The sequence below is a fragment of the Melozone crissalis genome, unplaced genomic scaffold (genome assembly GCF_028551555.1).
Source record: "Melozone crissalis strain CALT ecotype California unplaced genomic scaffold, PUWL_Pcris_2 ptg000081l_1, whole genome shotgun sequence".
In the NCBI taxonomy this organism is placed as follows: Eukaryota; Metazoa; Chordata; class Aves; order Passeriformes; family Passerellidae; genus Melozone; species Melozone crissalis.
The window spans coordinates 14779399-14796487 of NW_026535858.1; the positions used below are offsets into that span (position 1 = coordinate 14779399).

At 40.5% G+C, this 17089-nt stretch overlaps 2 protein-coding genes across 2 annotated transcripts in view; one reads left to right on the forward strand and one right to left on the reverse strand.

Moving 5' to 3' along the window:
* Nucleotides 1-13110, forward strand: part of SOS1 (SOS Ras/Rac guanine nucleotide exchange factor 1) — a 43398-nt gene extending 30288 nt beyond the window's left edge. Inside the window, exons 11-22 of the mRNA XM_054290219.1 lie at nucleotides 2323-2404; nucleotides 2634-2756; nucleotides 2915-3018; nucleotides 4202-4424; nucleotides 5093-5212; nucleotides 5523-5685; nucleotides 6023-6140; nucleotides 7374-7546; nucleotides 8462-8578; nucleotides 8738-9002; nucleotides 10028-10146; nucleotides 11375-13110. Coding sequence (XP_054146194.1) covers nucleotides 2323-2404; nucleotides 2634-2756; nucleotides 2915-3018; nucleotides 4202-4424; nucleotides 5093-5212; nucleotides 5523-5685; nucleotides 6023-6140; nucleotides 7374-7546; nucleotides 8462-8578; nucleotides 8738-9002; nucleotides 10028-10146; nucleotides 11375-11878 — 2111 coding nt within the window. The 3' untranslated portion in view covers nucleotides 11879-13110. The remainder of the gene's footprint in view (nucleotides 1-2322; nucleotides 2405-2633; nucleotides 2757-2914; nucleotides 3019-4201; nucleotides 4425-5092; nucleotides 5213-5522; nucleotides 5686-6022; nucleotides 6141-7373; nucleotides 7547-8461; nucleotides 8579-8737; nucleotides 9003-10027; nucleotides 10147-11374) is intronic.
* Nucleotides 1-17089, reverse strand: part of GEMIN6 (gem nuclear organelle associated protein 6) — a 146991-nt gene that overhangs the window by 69809 nt on the left and 60093 nt on the right. The gene's annotated exons all lie outside the window — the stretch shown is intronic.

Here is a 17089-nt window from a genome sequence, read left to right on the forward strand (position 1 = left end):
CATTTGTAGATATGGATGTTGGACCTTTTATTTGTCATCCCTCACCCTCTTGACAAATGAGAAACCATTTTATCAGCCACAATTTCTTTGTTGTGCAACAGGGAAAGCTCTAAGGAAACAATTCTGCCAGGGGTGGGAGGCATCCAGCTTCTGCAGCAGCTCAGACAGGGGGACAGCCCTGATGGCCACCTGGTCATAAGGTGTGGCAGACTCTCCAAACTATCCTGTGGTGGAGCAGCAAAACACAGAGAAATCCCCTCTGCAAAAGCAACTTTCCATGCATTTTTACATGAGAGAAATTGCCCTGCAATTAGAAGTTCAGGTTCTGACCCTATCTGCATATTGTGGTGGGTTTTCCTTGCTTTAATGTGTTTTTGCATTCATTATCTCCTCTTGCCCAATTCTTGATTCAGAGCAGCTGGATTAGGTGGTACCAACATTTTAAAGTCATGGCATTTTTTTATCTATAGGGCAGCACTCTTCTATTTTTAAAGCTTAGATATGTTGAGAGTGCTTGTGCGTCATCATAGTGTCCGTTTCCTTTCTTAAGGAATTCAAGGGTGATTATTTATAAATCCTCGTAGAACAGTTATTGTTCTTTTTTAGCTTTCAAATTGGCTGCATTGAAGAGAGAATTATCACATGAGCAGACATCCTGGCTAACTGGTGTTGTCTGTATTTTTTTAACACTTACTCATATATTGTACACTATTTTGAGTCACAGTCGTTGCTAGTAAGATAACAAAGTTAGATTTGATTTTCTGATCTACTTGGTTTGAAATTCAATGTGTATTGTGGATTTATCTGCTGACCCTACCTGTAAATAACAATAGCTACAACTCAGAGCTTGCAGTGATCTGAAGGTCTTAATTGCTATGGAAGCTCTTTTTTTCATGTAGACAAAATCTTTTATTTAGAGTAGATGCTGTGTACAGATTGCAAGCTGTGAAAGCATGAGTACTTCTTTAGCACTGCAGAATTTGTGTATTTGCATGATGAAGATGATGTGAACAGGGATGACCTTTTTTGTGCAAAAAGTATGGGAGTTCTGCCTTTGAAAATAATTTTGGACTGTACAGTTTCAAGGACTGGTGGGAAAGGGGTTATGATTAGGAAAATGGGGTAATGGAGGACATGTGAGAAGCAGAATAGCTAATTGTTTAAGGAATAAGAATTATCATGCAACAAAATTGCAAGGAAATGCTGTGTTACATGGCAGAATTAAGGTGTGATGCACATCACAGTAAATGAACTGTTTGGGCAATGAACTGTTGCCCAAATGAACAACTCAGTGGGATCTAAGGAAGTTGGAATGTTCATTCAAATGGACAAGATCCTGGTAAAGAGTTAAGGAGGATTTTAAAGCAGCTCTTAAAAATCCATATTCCAGGAAACAAATCCAGTAGAGCATTAGGTCAAATAATGCAGTCTTTTTATCCTACATGTTATAGCCTACAGGAATTCTTGCTTCAAGTCCTGTGAGCTCCTCTTCAGCCACTCTTATGTTAGGACAATTACCAGCTGGGGTTTGGTTTTCAAATCTGGATATGGATTTAATATGCAAAGCTGTTGCAATGTGCTCATTAATTCTGTTCAGTGATAACAGTGTTAGCCTTGTTTCTAGTCAGCTCAGTGCAGTGCCAGTGAACTGTCACTGCATTTCCTCATATTTGAAAACAAATGGGTTTGCTTTTGTAATTATGAGAGACACTTTGGTTTTCTGATTGTTTTGATTGTTTTTAAGACACATTTTCATATTTTAAATGAATTGATATGTAATTAGTCAATTTAAATGAAATCAGTTGATTTTCTAGAGGTGAAATAAATATAATCTCTAACATAGCTGTCAGGTGAAAAAATATCTAGGCTGCCTTAACCATGAGTAGTTATCAGTTGTGCCTGTTTAGGGAAAGTATTCTCCCCTGGAAGAGGCCATTTCTATCCAGTGCAGAGTGATTTGATGTGTTTTTTGAACTCTCATGTCCCAGTCACTGTCAAAAGCAAAGTTGTTTACTCATAAATAAAACCATCTATTCATTAATTTCAAAGTCATTGGAGAAGACTCCTGTCTTTTAACAATCGGGGGAGGGGGAAATTATTGTTGTGAACCTTCAACAGAATGAAAATTGGTTTGAAGTTCTACTTTGTATTACTGTTTTAGGAGGTTTTGAACTGTTACCAAAGCCATTTTGGTTTACATCATCTTCTCTGTAAGTTGATAGGGTGACATCCTTAATTTTAACAGATAATTGAAGTTATTGTAAAAGAAAAAAAAAAAACAGGTAATTGCTGACATAAGTGTAAAATTATTCTTTGTCTTAGATCCCAACTTTGTTCGGACTTTTCTCACAACATATAGATCCTTCTGTAGACCTCAAGAGTTGCTGAGTTTGCTAATAGAAAGGTATGCCACTGTTAAAAATACTGTTCTTATGAAGTGCATTTTTTTTTTCTTTTTACTTGGAGTGTGTAAGATTTTGGCTTTCCAGTTGGTTTTGAGTCACTTCAAACACCTTTTTAAAAAGTTGTCCAATTCAAGGATTGCCAGTAAAATGTACCAGTTTATATCCAGAAGCTTGTGCCCAAGACTGGTGTAACAGAGGCCTAGTGCTTACACCCATCTTCTGTGCTAGGTTTGAAATTCCAGAGCCTGAGCCCACGGAAGCCGACCGTATTGCCATGGAGAACGGAGACCAGCCCCTCAGTGCAGAGCTGAAAAGGTTTAGGAAAGAGTACATTCAGCCTGTGCAGCTGAGGTGAGTGCTGCATCCCTGGGAGCCACCCTGAATTCCTTCTGGAGTGCCACCTGTTGGCTGCCCTGGCTCCTGGTGCTGCCAGTGGCCTTTCTTGCAGCTGCTTTGACAGGGAAGATAGACTGGGCTCTGGAGTGATTCTTTATTCTTTGCTCTTGCAGAGTATTAAATGTGTGTCGACACTGGGTAGAGCACCACTTCTATGACTTTGAAAGAGACGCTGACCTTCTGAAACGTTTGGAGGAGTTCATTGGAACAGTAAGAGGTATTTACAGTTCCTTAAGTGCTGACATTTATCCTAAAGCATCCCATTTCAGAGGTACAGAGTGTGATCAATTTTGCTTTCAGGAAAAACAGGACATTCTTAAATACTTATTAAATAGTAAATACTATTATTATTAAATACTTATTAAATACTTCATAAAGAGCGTGAAATAGACTTTCATTAAGCCCACACACACACTATTATACAAAATCTGGCTCTTGCTCAGAATAATGATTGTTTACATAAATTGAGTTTTGTTGTAGAGGGACTGGAATAAAATTTACATAATGTTAAATATGTTGATTACATAAATGAGTTTTGCTGTAGAGGGATTGAAATAATGAAAAATAAGAACTGAGTCATGATCAGGACAGAATAATTGCTTTGATTGTCATTTTAAACTTAACATAGGGGTAATTTTTGTAAAGTTGGATGGTGGAAACCATTATTTCTTTGAAACAAGAGTTTCCAGCTACTTCACAGTGCATATTAGAACTGTAGGCCACCTTGCTGTTGTCATTGTACAGACTTTTCCTGTTTCCTTTTAAATAAAGCCAAGACAGACACAGGAGCAATTTGTAGGAAAAGACTGTGTCAGAGAAGCACTTAGTGGTTATTTAGCCACTAAAAAGAGGGGAGAATGAGGCAGCTAATTCAGTGGGTGTTACTGGTAAATTTTCAATGGACTGGTGCATGAAATTCTTATGATGCAGAGCTAAAAAGGCTTTTGGCCTTTCCATTTTATTCTCAGCTTTGATGGCAAATGCAGTACAGGAAGAAGCTTCTCCCTGTTTGTTATTTTGACTTTCTAGGTTATCTGAGGTAATCACGTGCTTTTGCCCATACTAGAAAGTTCAAGGTGTTTGCAGAAGTGCATTTTGGGCAAAACAAGGTTTGTTCCCAAAAACCCACTGTAAACTCAGAAAAGAAAGAAAAGCACCTAAATCAGGGCAGGAGTCTAATTTGGGTGTTCTCATTTGTGCTTGGGCAAAGTCGTGCTCAGCATTGGCTGTTGAGGAATTCTTTCTGTCTTTGAATACTTCTACATTTGTGTAGAGAATACCAATCCTAAGAATATATGATTGCTTTAATTTAGTAGGTTTTGGGGTTACTGATTACTGAATTTTACTGATGTCTTAGGAAAAACAGTATTAACTAAATAGTCATTTTCTCTGTGTGCCAGGCAAAGCCATGAAGAAGTGGGTTGAATCCATCACAAAGATAATCAACAGGAAAAAGCAGGCACAAGCCATTGGGCCGAGCCACAACATCACTTTTGAGAGCCCCCCTCCAGCAATTGAGTGGCACATCAGCAAACCAGGCCACACAGAGACTTTTGACTTGCTCACTCTGCATCCCATAGAAATCGCTCGGCAGCTCACTTTGCTGGAGTCAGATTTTTACAGGTAACTTTCCTCCCCTGAGAAACACGTGGCACAAACCAAAATATTCTCCATGCCTGAAATTGTTTCTGTGGGCCTCTGATGTGAAGCCCCACAGAAATTAAGGGACTTCACCAGTGGTGTGTATTAATTTCCATTTTTCAGTGGAAGCTCCCTTAAATACAATATTTGTTTTATCCTCCCCAGTCCCCAGTATGTGTGACTGTTGCATACTGTTAATTGTCTTGTGCTCCAGCTTTCTCTTGGTATTTTCTGAGTAGATCAAACTTTGAAAAGTATGAACAGTTATTAAATCAGTTTTCTTCACATCCTGCTTTGTGTAGCAAATTAAGGAATGTGTCAGATCTCATCAGCTAAGATGATTTTTAGCCTGAAATTATTCAGGCTTTGGAAGCTCACATTTTGTTATGGTGAATGAAATGGAGATTTCATTCTTCATTTAGATGAACAGAGATGGTTGAGAGTGACATACATGAAGAAATACCTAGAGTCTAAAAAAGAAGCGTAGAAATAACATTTAGTCATGAGGACAGCCTAATATTTTAGAAGGGATACCTTAAGAATTTATTTCTAAATTTGAATTCCAAATTCATTGAAAATCAAGAGGGTTTGGAAAAATAATACCTTCCTGCTTTTAGTTACATTTTTTGATAAAACATCTACTTTTCCAGAGCTGTGCAGCCATCAGAACTAGTTGGAAGTGTGTGGACAAAGGAAGATAAAGAAATTAATTCTCCCAACCTTCTCAAAATGATAAGGCATACAACTAACCTAACTCTGTGGTTTGAAAAGTAAGTGACTTTCCAGAATCTGCACCTACTCCATACTGAGACATTTACAGACCATTCACAAGTATACTGTGAAAAATTCTCTTCTAGGAGAATTCCTGTTTTGGTGTTTAGATGCTAAAACTGGTCCCTGTGAGAAATTTAACATAGTGGTCTCAAGCTTTGTATTCTTAGAATATTTTCAAATCTCCAAAACATTTTCAGAACTCAAGTAATTTGATAAAATTGTATTTGTTTGTGTTACAAGTTAATATTTGACTTTGGAAACCTCATCAGTGCTTTAATACAAACCCCAATGTTCTTGTGTGTTTAGATGCATTGTAGAAACAGAAAACCTAGAGGAGAGAGTAATTGTAGTGAGCCGGATAATTGAGATCCTGCAAGTTTTTCAAGAGCTAAACAACTTTAATGGTGTCCTTGAGATTGTCAGTGCTATGAACTCCGCAGCAGTTTATCGGTTGGATCACACATTTGAGGTACAGTGAAATATTTTCCACTTTTGCTATGGCAGTGTCATGCAGGGTACCTTGGCTGCACTGAAAGCCTGTCTTGTCAGTAGGCTTTTGATTCCAAGGAGCAAGGAAAGTAAAACCCCCAAGAAATGAATCAACCAGGGTGTAAGAGAGAGGGTTTTTCCTTGGTTTCAGAAGCAAGAAATCTATCCCCACTTAAGAAGGGTATCTCAGGATGGTGGGGCAGTGTCCTCATGGTCCCTGATTCAAGTGCCAGTGGGAGACCATTACTCTCAGTAGTGTTGCTGGGCCATGCCTTTATCTTCTCTTTCCAAATCACCTGTTTGATTTCTCTTTTAAGCAAATTCCAAGTCGCCAGAAGAAGATCTTAGAAGAAGCTTATGAGCTGAGTGAGGACCATTATAAGAAATACTTGGCAAAACTCAGGTCCATTAATCCTCCTTGTGTGCCTTTTTTTGGTGAGTACCTGTGATTTGGATGAACCATGTCCCACATTAACATTTGGAAATTATTGAGCTAAGGGACTAAACAGAGTATGAACAATAGAGAGAAAAGTCCATTTTAACAGGACAGGTGGGTTGGAATTTCAGGTGCCCAGACACGAATATATGAAAAAACCCTAAAGTGACTATTCATGGAAGATATTATTTGGAGTAAAAATAAGTATATTTGCAATATCCTATTTTATGCAATATCCATATTTGCTGATTTTTACTTTGAGTGTGGTTTGAACTGTTACAACCATATATACTCTCAATAGAAGGTGGTCACATTAGAAATATTATTGCCATTGACTGGGAGAAAAAGAAAGATCCTCTTCCTCATCAGGTGTTCCAAGAAATACAGCTAGAGTCTCATTTCTATTAAAAAGTCTCATTTCTGTAGAAACAGAGTTTGGAAAGCAAAATCCTCTTTATCATCAGATTTAACAGTTCTTTTTTGAAGTGGATTGCTGACATTTAGCAGATTGTGATGCTGAGCACATGTCACTCCTTTTCTTAAGCATCCACTTAAATGTTTGCTACTGATCAGTTCCAAGTCTGGACAGTGCACTTGTCCAACATAGGCTTCAGGCCAAAACTGGAAGAAAATAGTGTTGATGGCTTTTTTGGCCTTTTACAGATTGGGGAAAGATATACTCCAGAGCTCTGCAAAGAAAGATAAGATCAACTAAGAAACCTGTCCTGCTTCAGAGATGAGTAGAGGTTAGCAGGATCACATGTGAATAGCTTCAGTTATTTCTGTCAAGTCATAATGACAATTCCAGACACATGATCTGTGAAACGGAGAGCACTTTTTACTTACTAATCTTCAAATTATTTGATGCAATTATGAAGCCAGGATAAAACTTGAAAATCATTCTTGGACTTTAGCTGGGGTGTCTAATGGAGAAGAGGAGTTAAGAGAAAGCACTTCTGTCCAGTGTCCTCTTATAGTGTTCAGTTGTGTGAGCTTCCTAAACCACAGAAAGATGCACAGACTTTGGGACATTGATGCAACAAGGCATGTTAAAATATTTAAATTGTTGCCCTTATTGGAAGCTGAGGTGCAATTCTCTTGTTGACCCTAACAAAGGATTTTCTAAATAATTGCAGTGCACAAATTAAATTTTTAAGAAGTCCTTGTATTCCAGTCATGACTTCCTCCTTGTTTTGTACTCTCTGTTGAAAACCTCTTCTGTTGCTGTTTAGGGATTTACTTAACCAACATTTTGAAAACAGAAGAAGGCAATCCTGAATTTCTCAAGCGCCATGGGAAAGACCTTATCAACTTCAGCAAGAGAAGGAAGGTAGCTGAGATAACAGGGGAGATCCAGCAGTACCAGAACCAGCCATATTGTTTAAGAGTGGAATTTGACATCAGGGTAAGTGACACAATTTCCTTCTGTGGTGATTCTGTCAGCTGACAAACCATAAGGACAGACTGAATTCACATAGATTTGGTCGACTGGATCAGAGATGAGCAGAGGACCTGTCATAAAACCTGTCTTGGGTCTCAGTGTAAGAAAAGGCAGAAAGCTCAATGCTTGCAATTTCTTGGGTTTGTTTCATTTTTTTCTCAGCTGTTGGGACATTGGTAGATATTCTTATTGATCAGTGTTAGACAGGAACTGAAATGGGCAGATTCTCATTGTCCTTCACTCAGTGGCAATTACTTGCCCAGTTGTCTTTTCCTCCTCTGTTACACTGCCTTTATGTTCCATGTTTACCTGATAGCACTGTGTTTATATCATGTGTTTGTTGATGGAGATGATACATCTTTCTTCCTCCTGATGCTTGTTTTCCTTGGTCTGAGGTGTTGTCTAAGCAGTGTTCTCTCTGGTTGCTTTTCTTTCTTCCCTTTTTTTTTTTACCATCTTTTGAGCTGTGTCCTTTCAGAGAGTCACAGGACAGGTTATCTTAAGAGATTGTGCAAGGGTTTTTTTGATTTGTTCTCCTCAGGCTTTCACAGAATGCACTGTGGGAGCAGTCTTCCCTGCATCAGTGTAAAGATGGATTGTTTGCAACTTTTTCTGGAAGTGTTTGGGCAAACCTGGTTCGACTTTGCACTGCAGAAAGCATTTAGGGTACTTGCACAGCTCGTTTTCAGGCCAAGCATAGCAATATCAGTGTCCAGAAAAGGCCTGGTGACAAGCAGATTTAATGTCTTAAGTCTGTCATTACCTCTGACTCCAGCATTCTCTCTCTTCTCTTGAACAGCTGGGATCATTTGTGCTGTAGAAACAAGCAGTGTTAAAAAGCATCTTAGCTGACAAGTTGTCTGCCTTCATGTATTGCAGAGATTTTTTGAAAACCTGAATCCAATGGGAAACAGCGTGGAGACAGAATTTACAGATTATCTCTTCAACAAGTCACTGGAGATAGAGCCACGAAATGTCAAGCCTCCTCCAAGATTTGTTAGTATTCCATTTTTGCATTTATTTTTTAAAAAGTGCTTACATTTGTTTTTCATAGATGGCAGAAGTCATTTCAGATCTCTTACTTCATAACTACAAAGGTACATTTAGGTTATCCCAAAGCCTTTTGATTTTGGTTGATATTTTGTGTCGTTTCAGCCCAAGAAGTACAGCTACCCTCTCAAGTCCCCGGGTGTTCGTCCCTCCAACCCAAGGCCGGGTACCATGAGGCATCCCACGCCCCTGCAGCAGGAGCCCAGGAAGATCAGCTACAGCCGCATCCCCGAGAGCGAGACGGAGGCGACGGCGTCGGCGCCCAACTCGCCGCGGACGCCGCTGACGCCGCCGCCCGCCTCCGCCACCTCCAGCACCACCGACGCCTGCAGCGTCTTCGACTCGGACCCCTCCAGCCCCTTCCATACACGTAGGTGCTCGCACACAGCACATGCCTCTCACATGTGTGGTGGCAGGCGGGGGAAATGAGGTTTAGCCTTCTCTAGTGACTGTAAAAATCATTGCTTTTGTCTGCTTCATCAAAAACCTTCAATATTTCTTACTCACTTCTTCTTTAAAAAGTTTTTATTGTAAAGGAGAAACTGAACAGGATTAGATGTGTTACCTAGGGGCTGTTACAAGTCTTTGGAGGATCTTCAAAACTGAAGGCAGAGGTAATCTCTAGGGCCCATAAATGTCCCAAACTTGTGGGATTTGGTGCCATACGTATTTGTGTGAATGTATTTGTTGAATATCTGATGGTGAACACTGAGAATAAAAAATTAATTGTTTGTAGGTGCCTTATTCTGCTGCCTGCAATTCATAACTGATTTCAGTGTACATGGATGGTTTTCCTGCAAGAACTTAAAATGAGTATTTGCTTGCTTTAAATCCATCAGTACCTATCCACACCTCTTTTTCTTCTGTCTTTCCTGACATAAAAGGAAGCTCATATTTTATAGTGTGCCCTCAGTATTTAATAATGGATATAGGCTCCTTTCACTTGCAGGGGTTTTCAGAGGTTACTCCTGTGTTCAACTGGTTGCCATAAAGAGGTGAAATGACTTCTAAAGGCAGAAGTTCCTTAGCAGAGCTGTGCCATTGCTGAATGTCCAAGCCAGGTCTTTGGAAAGCCTCTGGAGAAGGGATTTCTTTGTTGTTGGTCCATTGACTGCAGGTTCAGGATATTATTTTAGTGCTGTTGTGGTGTGGTTTTGGTCTCAAGGATTACTTAAGAAAGTTCAGGAGCTGATGGCCACAAAGATCTCTGCAGTTCAGAAAAGCAGTTTCTCTGGCAGCTGCAAGTTAGAGGCTTGTTTTATTGTCATTATTTGCCACTTCCTTGATTCATTATGCTTTTTATGAGCAATTGCTTTATTATTTATGTCACCTCTGTCGGCAGCAATATTGAGCCAAAAGTTCATCATTATCAATGGGTTTTTTTATGTCCCTTAGGATCTGCTTCTGTGTCATCCATAAACTTTACCAAAACTTCAGATGATGCTCCTGTCCCTCCTCCTGTTCCTCCACGAAGAAGACCGGAATCTGCCCCAGCTGAATCCTCCCCATCAAAAGTAAGTAAGCAGAAAAAAGGTCATTTGTTTTTCAGGGATAAGAGGGGAAGGGTATGATAGAAAAGTAACTCTCAAAGACAGTATATTTATTTTTTGAAGAACTGTATGTGAAAGATAAAGCAGCCATGTATTTCAGGCCTTCAGAGCTCTACCTCACTATGCCTTGATCTCAAACAAAAGAAAATATATGGGACCTAAATTTAGGGTTAGGAATGTCTCATCTACTGATGTGCTGTGCTCTGGCCCCTTGCATTGCCTGTGAGAACTTAAGGCTCCAGGCAGGTGTTTCTATCTGGGATTAATTGTTTCAGAGTATTGATTTAGGAAATATGAATAAGAGTAAGAACTGATGAACAGTAATGATGGAAAGTACTGTACACAACTCAGTCCTCTGGAAAGTTTCACCAGAATATTTGATCCTGATGCTGTGGTGCTCGAGTGCTTGCTTACCCATCCTGTCTGCCTGCCTGCTTAAGCCATTGTTACATTTTCCTTTTGCATTTGTCTGGCAACTGGGATCTGAGCCAGCCTTTGTTGCAGACACTGTCAAATTTCACCTAATTTCAGTGGAAGCTTGTTTGTGACTTCAGATTTGAAAATCCCACACAAAATTACTTCAGAGCAGATAGGTCTTTGAAGAGAGCTTATAAGTGGCTCTTCAGCAGTTATTTTCAGACTACAGGCAACTGTTTTGCCAGTCAGCAGAACTTGACACATCACCAAAATGTATCTGAAATCCTACCAAAATGTATTTGAAAACATTGTGTATGTGATATGGTGTTGGAGATATCCTGTCACTGTGGTCTGCAACTTGGGAACTGTTCACTTCCATAATTCTGACTACTTAACTCCATCTTCTGAGCATAGTTTATTTTTTCTCTGTTCAGCATCATCAACTTCTTCCTTTTTCTATTTTTTTTTAAGAAATTCCTGGTGTGTTAACCCATTCCAAGTGCTTTTTACTGGGGAGGTGGTGGAAGATATCCAAACCTCCCCAGCAAGCAGACCTGGAACTAGCATGGAAATTGTTCCTTTGGCCATTCTTTGCCTTGCCCTTGTCCCTCTCTGTGCATCTTCATTCCATCCATCCTTGGCTGTTCATTCATGTGCTGCTGCAGCCCTGCTAAGAGCAGTCTGCAGTGCAGGAGGGGGCTTCTGTTTGACAGCAGGGTCCTGGGCTTTGCTGCCACTCTGGAGTTTTACTGACTGAAGTGTTTGTGTACCTCAGATCACTTCTGCACACCTGGACAACCCACCAGCAATCCCTCCTAGGCAACCCACCTCTAAAGTGTATTCTCCAAGGTACTCGGTGCCTGATCGGACCTGCATCTCTGACTCCTGTGTTACCCCTGCCAACCCCCCCGAGTTACCGCCACGGGAACCTGTGCGAACTCCAGATGTTTTCTCTAGCTCACCACTACACCTCCAGCCTCCACCCCTGGGCAGAAAAAGCGAACTTGGTAACACCTTCTTCCCAAACAGCCCCTCTCCCTTCACACCCCCTCCCCCCCAGACACCTTCTCCACATGTAGCACGGAGGCACCTGCCGTCGCCGCCTTTGATACCGCAGGATGTGGACCTCCCTTCTGTCGCTGGACCACCCATTCCTCCACGACAAAGCACTTCTCAACATATCCCAAAGCTTCCTCCAAAAACTTACAAAAGGGAGCACACGCACCCCTCGATGCATCGGGATGGGCCGCCCTTGCTGGAGAACGCCCCCTCCTCCTGAACTGTCCCTCGCGCTGGGAGTCGCATTTTCCTGGTGCTATGTCTGTTGCTGGCAATGGATGCACTGAACCTGGTGGTGTCAAGGAGTCGGGACGTGGATGCCAAACACTAAGAACTCTCCAATGCGTTGGAAATGTAGTGTACAGAAATGGAATTGCAAAAACAGACTTTCTAGTGGAAAACCCGGTTAACTTGCTATTCTTGTTTTAGTATGCAGGACTTTGTTCTAAAGTAATTGGACAGCTGATTGTACCAGAAAACAGTCTGGAGAGACTTCTTTGGCCAATGAGCAGAGACTGTGTTTGTGTAATGATCAATAATGTCCAGTACAGGAAGGAAAAACAGTCTTGTATCCATCAGTTCCATACAGTGGCACAGTTTTCGGAATGAAAACATTATGCACTTTTTTTAAATCTCAAACAGGGAACTTTATATCCTTCTTAATTTTCCTTTGCTTTACTTACTCCCTGCTTTAAAATACCTTCCTAAAATTATGAGAAGGACTGTGAGGAAGATCTGTGGTACCTAACCGAGCTAGAATTAAGGCAAAGCACTGTATTGCGGTCCTGTTTACAAGTTGTTACAATGAGTAGTAGGGGGTACCTAGGCTTCACCAAAGAGGTACTTTATTATTATTTTCTGAAATACTGTGGTGCCAGTTCAAAAATAAATTTTTGCCAGGAAGCATAATGTCTAATTATTGCTTTCTTTAGATAGAGCTGATGAAAGTCTTACATCATTAAGGTGACAGCAAGTTTTTTTTTTTTAAAAGCAGCACTATCATCTGAAGCAAATATACTACATTTAGAAGACTGTTAATCTCTGCTAGGTTATGTCATGTTCTTTTTAAGGTTTACTGATAATCCATTTCATGGCTAGTAGCTATTCTTTTTCAGTCATGCCATGAAAACAGTCACTTGTCAACTTCCATAGCTATTGTCATGTTTTACTAACAATAGATTAATCAGCATACATAGGATTGCCTTGCAGTTGCATAAATCGTGTGTATATAGTGAATGTTGCATAAATATACTTGCAGATTGTTTTTAATTTAATTGAAATAAAGATAAAGATATGTTTGGCTGACATACGTTAAATTATTAATGGACAAATGTTCAACTTAGTTTTTCAGTTAAGCACTGAGGGGGATAAAAGCCCATCTTGTGGTACATATTTTTCCTAATTCAGTGTATGTATTTTAGTAATGAGAGACTAAAGAGGTGTTTCTGGCATGTTACAAATAATAATTCAGTAATATTTTGAGGGGCTGGGTTACTCCCAAAGTGAATTATTATACCTTATGAAATGTTTCCCACGTCCTGTATGACACGTTAGAAAAATCAAACTTCTATTAGTCTTTACAGTGGCTTTTTCTGTCCAAAACACACATGACAAAGCAGGTATGTTGTAAGTATTCTGACATGGTTTATCCATAAACCTGCATGCTGCTCTTCGACTCCAGACCAGACTGGGACAGTAATGGATGGCAGTTGTTGAAGAAAAGGAGCTCTGTAATGTCCTGCAGTAGGTATGTGAAGCATCAAGTGTCTCATCTTCAGTTCACGTGGCTCATGGGGCAAGTAAAATTCCCTCACATATCCTCTTTGGAAGAAGAACACATCTCAGGATCTTGGAAAGCTGAGTCTCTTACAGATAGTGTCAGTTGAATGATGGCAGAAATCACCTTTTTTAATGCTGTCAGCCCTGCCATTGATCAGGGCACTTTGATCCTTTGGTGTGGTCATTACATTGGGAAAGCATTTCATCAACAGGAATGGCAGTTTTCACCAAAGTCAGATCTTGGAATTGTCAGTTGTATTCCTTCTTAGATGTCTTTAACAATGTTGTTTTGAAACATTTTTTTTCTGGCAAAAGAAAAAGTGAAGATCTCAAAACCTTGGCTTCAGAGGACAACATTATATGGGAGCTTTATAAAAACTGTCCAGCCTCAGGAGATGTAGTCTGGGTTATGGATTCTTTGGATAAAAACACTTTGATGAGCATATACTGTTGGCAGTGTTACCTAAATTATTAGTTCCTCAGTGGGTTACCAGGACAACTCCATAAATTGAGACTTTCTGATCTGTGTTTCTTCTTCAGCACGTTTTTGTCTGTGCTGTTGGGCAGCCAAGGCAGAGCAGGCCACCCAGTGGTCAGGGTGCTCAGTCAGGAGGGATCTTGCATGGCTCCCACTAATCAGCAGATTTCTTAAATGTCAGTAGGTTTCTGCTTTCCTTTGTGAAATGGGAAATGCTGTTCCCTGTTTGTGGGGGAGGATAAAAGTGCTTTCCTGGTGAGATACTTGGACAACAGGTGACAATGGCCACCATGCTAGAACCTAAAGTAAACATTCTTTGGAGCCCAGGGGTCAGTCACAGTGCACAAATCATGGTGTTGACCTAGCTGCAAATAGGAAGGACAGGGTCAGAATCAAACCTGTAGCATTTAGGAGTTGAATAGAACTGCTAAGCCACTGGTTTGTGTCATGGCAGCTGTGTGTTAATATATTATTTCTGATCTGAGTGGCTTCTTGGATCATGTTTGCATTAGTGACAATACTTTTCACATAAAAATGAAACTGTTTTAATTATGTTCTTTGTCTCCTTGGTAAAATGACCCTGATTTGGTCTGGTGTGGCCTGGACAGTGAAATGTGCTGGTGTGGAGGCCTGGAGAGTTGCTGTATTACTGTAGAGAGCTGATATATGGCTAAAAGTCAGCCAGAACCACTGCAAGCTATGTAGGCAGGGTTATGTAGCAGAACTGCATGGGTTTATAAGAAAGTTGGGGACAACCCTTTTTTGGCAGGGCCTCTTGCAATAGGACAGAGAGTAATGGCTTTAAACTAAAGGAGGGTAGATTTAGACAAAGTGTAAGGAGGAAGTTTTTTACAGTGGGTGTGGTGAACCACTGGAACAGGTAGCCCAGAGGTGGAAGATGCCCCATCCCTGGCAACATTCAGGATCAGGCTGGGAGAGCTCTCAGCAGCCAGCTCTAGGTGAAGATGTCCATGCTCATTGCAGGGGGTTGGACTAGATGGTCTTTTAAGGTTCTTTTCCAACCCAGACTGTTCCATGATTCTGTGGTGATTTTGCAGGTGCTGAGCATTTGCTTCTGTCCAGCTGCTGTGTGGGAAGCCACTGTTGTGCTGCCTGGGGACCCCATGGTGACATGTTATTGTCATGGCATTCAGCAGCCCCTGCAGCAAACTTGTCTAATGGGGAATGTTGTCCTCCTTCAGGGCTGATGCCATGGAAGCACCACTGGAGTGCTCCATCCTCAAGAAGCCATTTCCAGTGTGGGCTAACCTGCTGCTCTAATATGCCTCTCTTAAATCAGGGAGGGAGAGGTCTGTCTCAGTAAGAGCAGGCTAATACACTGGATTTTAAATCCTTCTAGATGTTTCAGAGTGACATTGTGGCATTATTTAATAATTTTTCTTTTGTATGTGTTTTAAATTAGATTTTCCCAGTGATATCACTGGAGGTACCACTGTTGAACATAGTAGATTATTGTGCTTCATTGAAAAGATTGTTGAATTGTCGTTTCTAAATCCATACAGTGCATAGGTGAAGGCTTTCTTTGGGAGACAAACCTGTGGCCTAATACAGGTGTAAAGAAAAAAATGCTCTTTAATTATTTTGTAAATCCCATTCCTTATTTTCTATTAAAAAAAACACCCTTGAATACATTTTTCTGCACACTGAGAGCAAATTTACTTTCTGTATTCAGTGGAAAATAGTGCATTATGAGGGAAATGAAGTAAAGAGTAAGGTTTTTTTCTTATTTTCTAGCCAGCAAGTGTGAAATCCTGTACTGGGTGGCTGAACAGTTGAAAGGGAGAAATAAAATAAAAACCCTTTTGCCAGATGCATGACAATTTAGCTTCTAAATGTGGAGAACATCTGTAATATTTTTAAAAGGAAGGTAACCAAAGGTAGGTGATCAAGGGCACATGTTACTGGAATTGCTTTGGACAAGTTTGTTACATCTGTTTCAGAGTAAACCTTTTTTTGTTTTGAGTCTAGGATGGCTGACTTAAACAGGGAGTGTAGCTATGGAGAGGTGTGGTCTAGAGGAGTCTTAAGGAGATGAAGATGTGTCACAGTGAGCTACACCAACCACAGGATCTTGACCAGAAGCCTTGAGAGTGAATCAGCTGGGTTCTGAATAGGAGCCTTAGAACTTCGTGTAGGGAACAGTTTGCTTGCACAGCTGGACTTGCAAGGATAGAGGATTGTGTAAGTAATGCTGCCTCAGAAAGGGACCAGAGAAACAACTTAATGGATGCACCCTTCTGGCTGATTCAGTGCAAGAGGCAACAGCAGTATTTAAAGGCAACGTTTATTTGGCAAAGGAAAAAAAAATAATCCAGAGCACACATGTACACTAAAGATGGATTTGAAATGGACCCTGTGACAGGTTGTGTGTGTGTGGTGCTGAGCATCATTCATTCATACTATTTACATTTGCAGCAGGTATAAGGACATCTCAAGTGGTAAGTATAGGCCTGGAAGTAAGAACTCATAGAGAATCAAAAAGAAATAACCGTCAGTTCTGACTGTGCCTTAAATCACTAAAATAGAAGCTGAAATCCATATGCATTTTACAAGCAAGGGTCTGCCACTTTGGAAGGATTTCCTCACCCAGGAGATGTTAGCAGGTAGGGTTTTTTTCCTTTGTCCTGTTTCTGTCCTGGTATTTTGCTTGGCAAATATGAAAAGCAGGTTTGTTTTGTGAGATTAAAGTGTCATTACATAGCACAAAAATCAGAGCCCTTGACAGCATCAGTGCCTTACAATGGACACTTGTCCATAATGATACAGTTCTCATTCCATGGACAAACAAACAGTTCTGTCTGTGGCTGATTCCTGTGCAGAACAAACAGGCTTTGCTGATGCTTCAGTTACAAGTATCTGGCTCTTCCTGCATAATTTCTATCCTGGCCCTGCACAATCAGACTAAAAGCTGCCAACTCTTAGGAACTGTCTTTGTGAATCAGTGGCTGGTCAGCATGAAGCAGTCCTGACTGGAAACGGACATGGAATTTGTAATTTTATGAGGATGTGAGGGAAAGGGAAGGAGATGGAAGGGGATTTTTTTTTGCCATTAAAAGCCTTACATTAAAAAAGTTTAATTGAGTTTTCAGAGTAGTTTCCAAAAGCTAGGGGAGGAAAGTATGGTACTTCTTTCCTTTTTGTAATGAGGAGAAG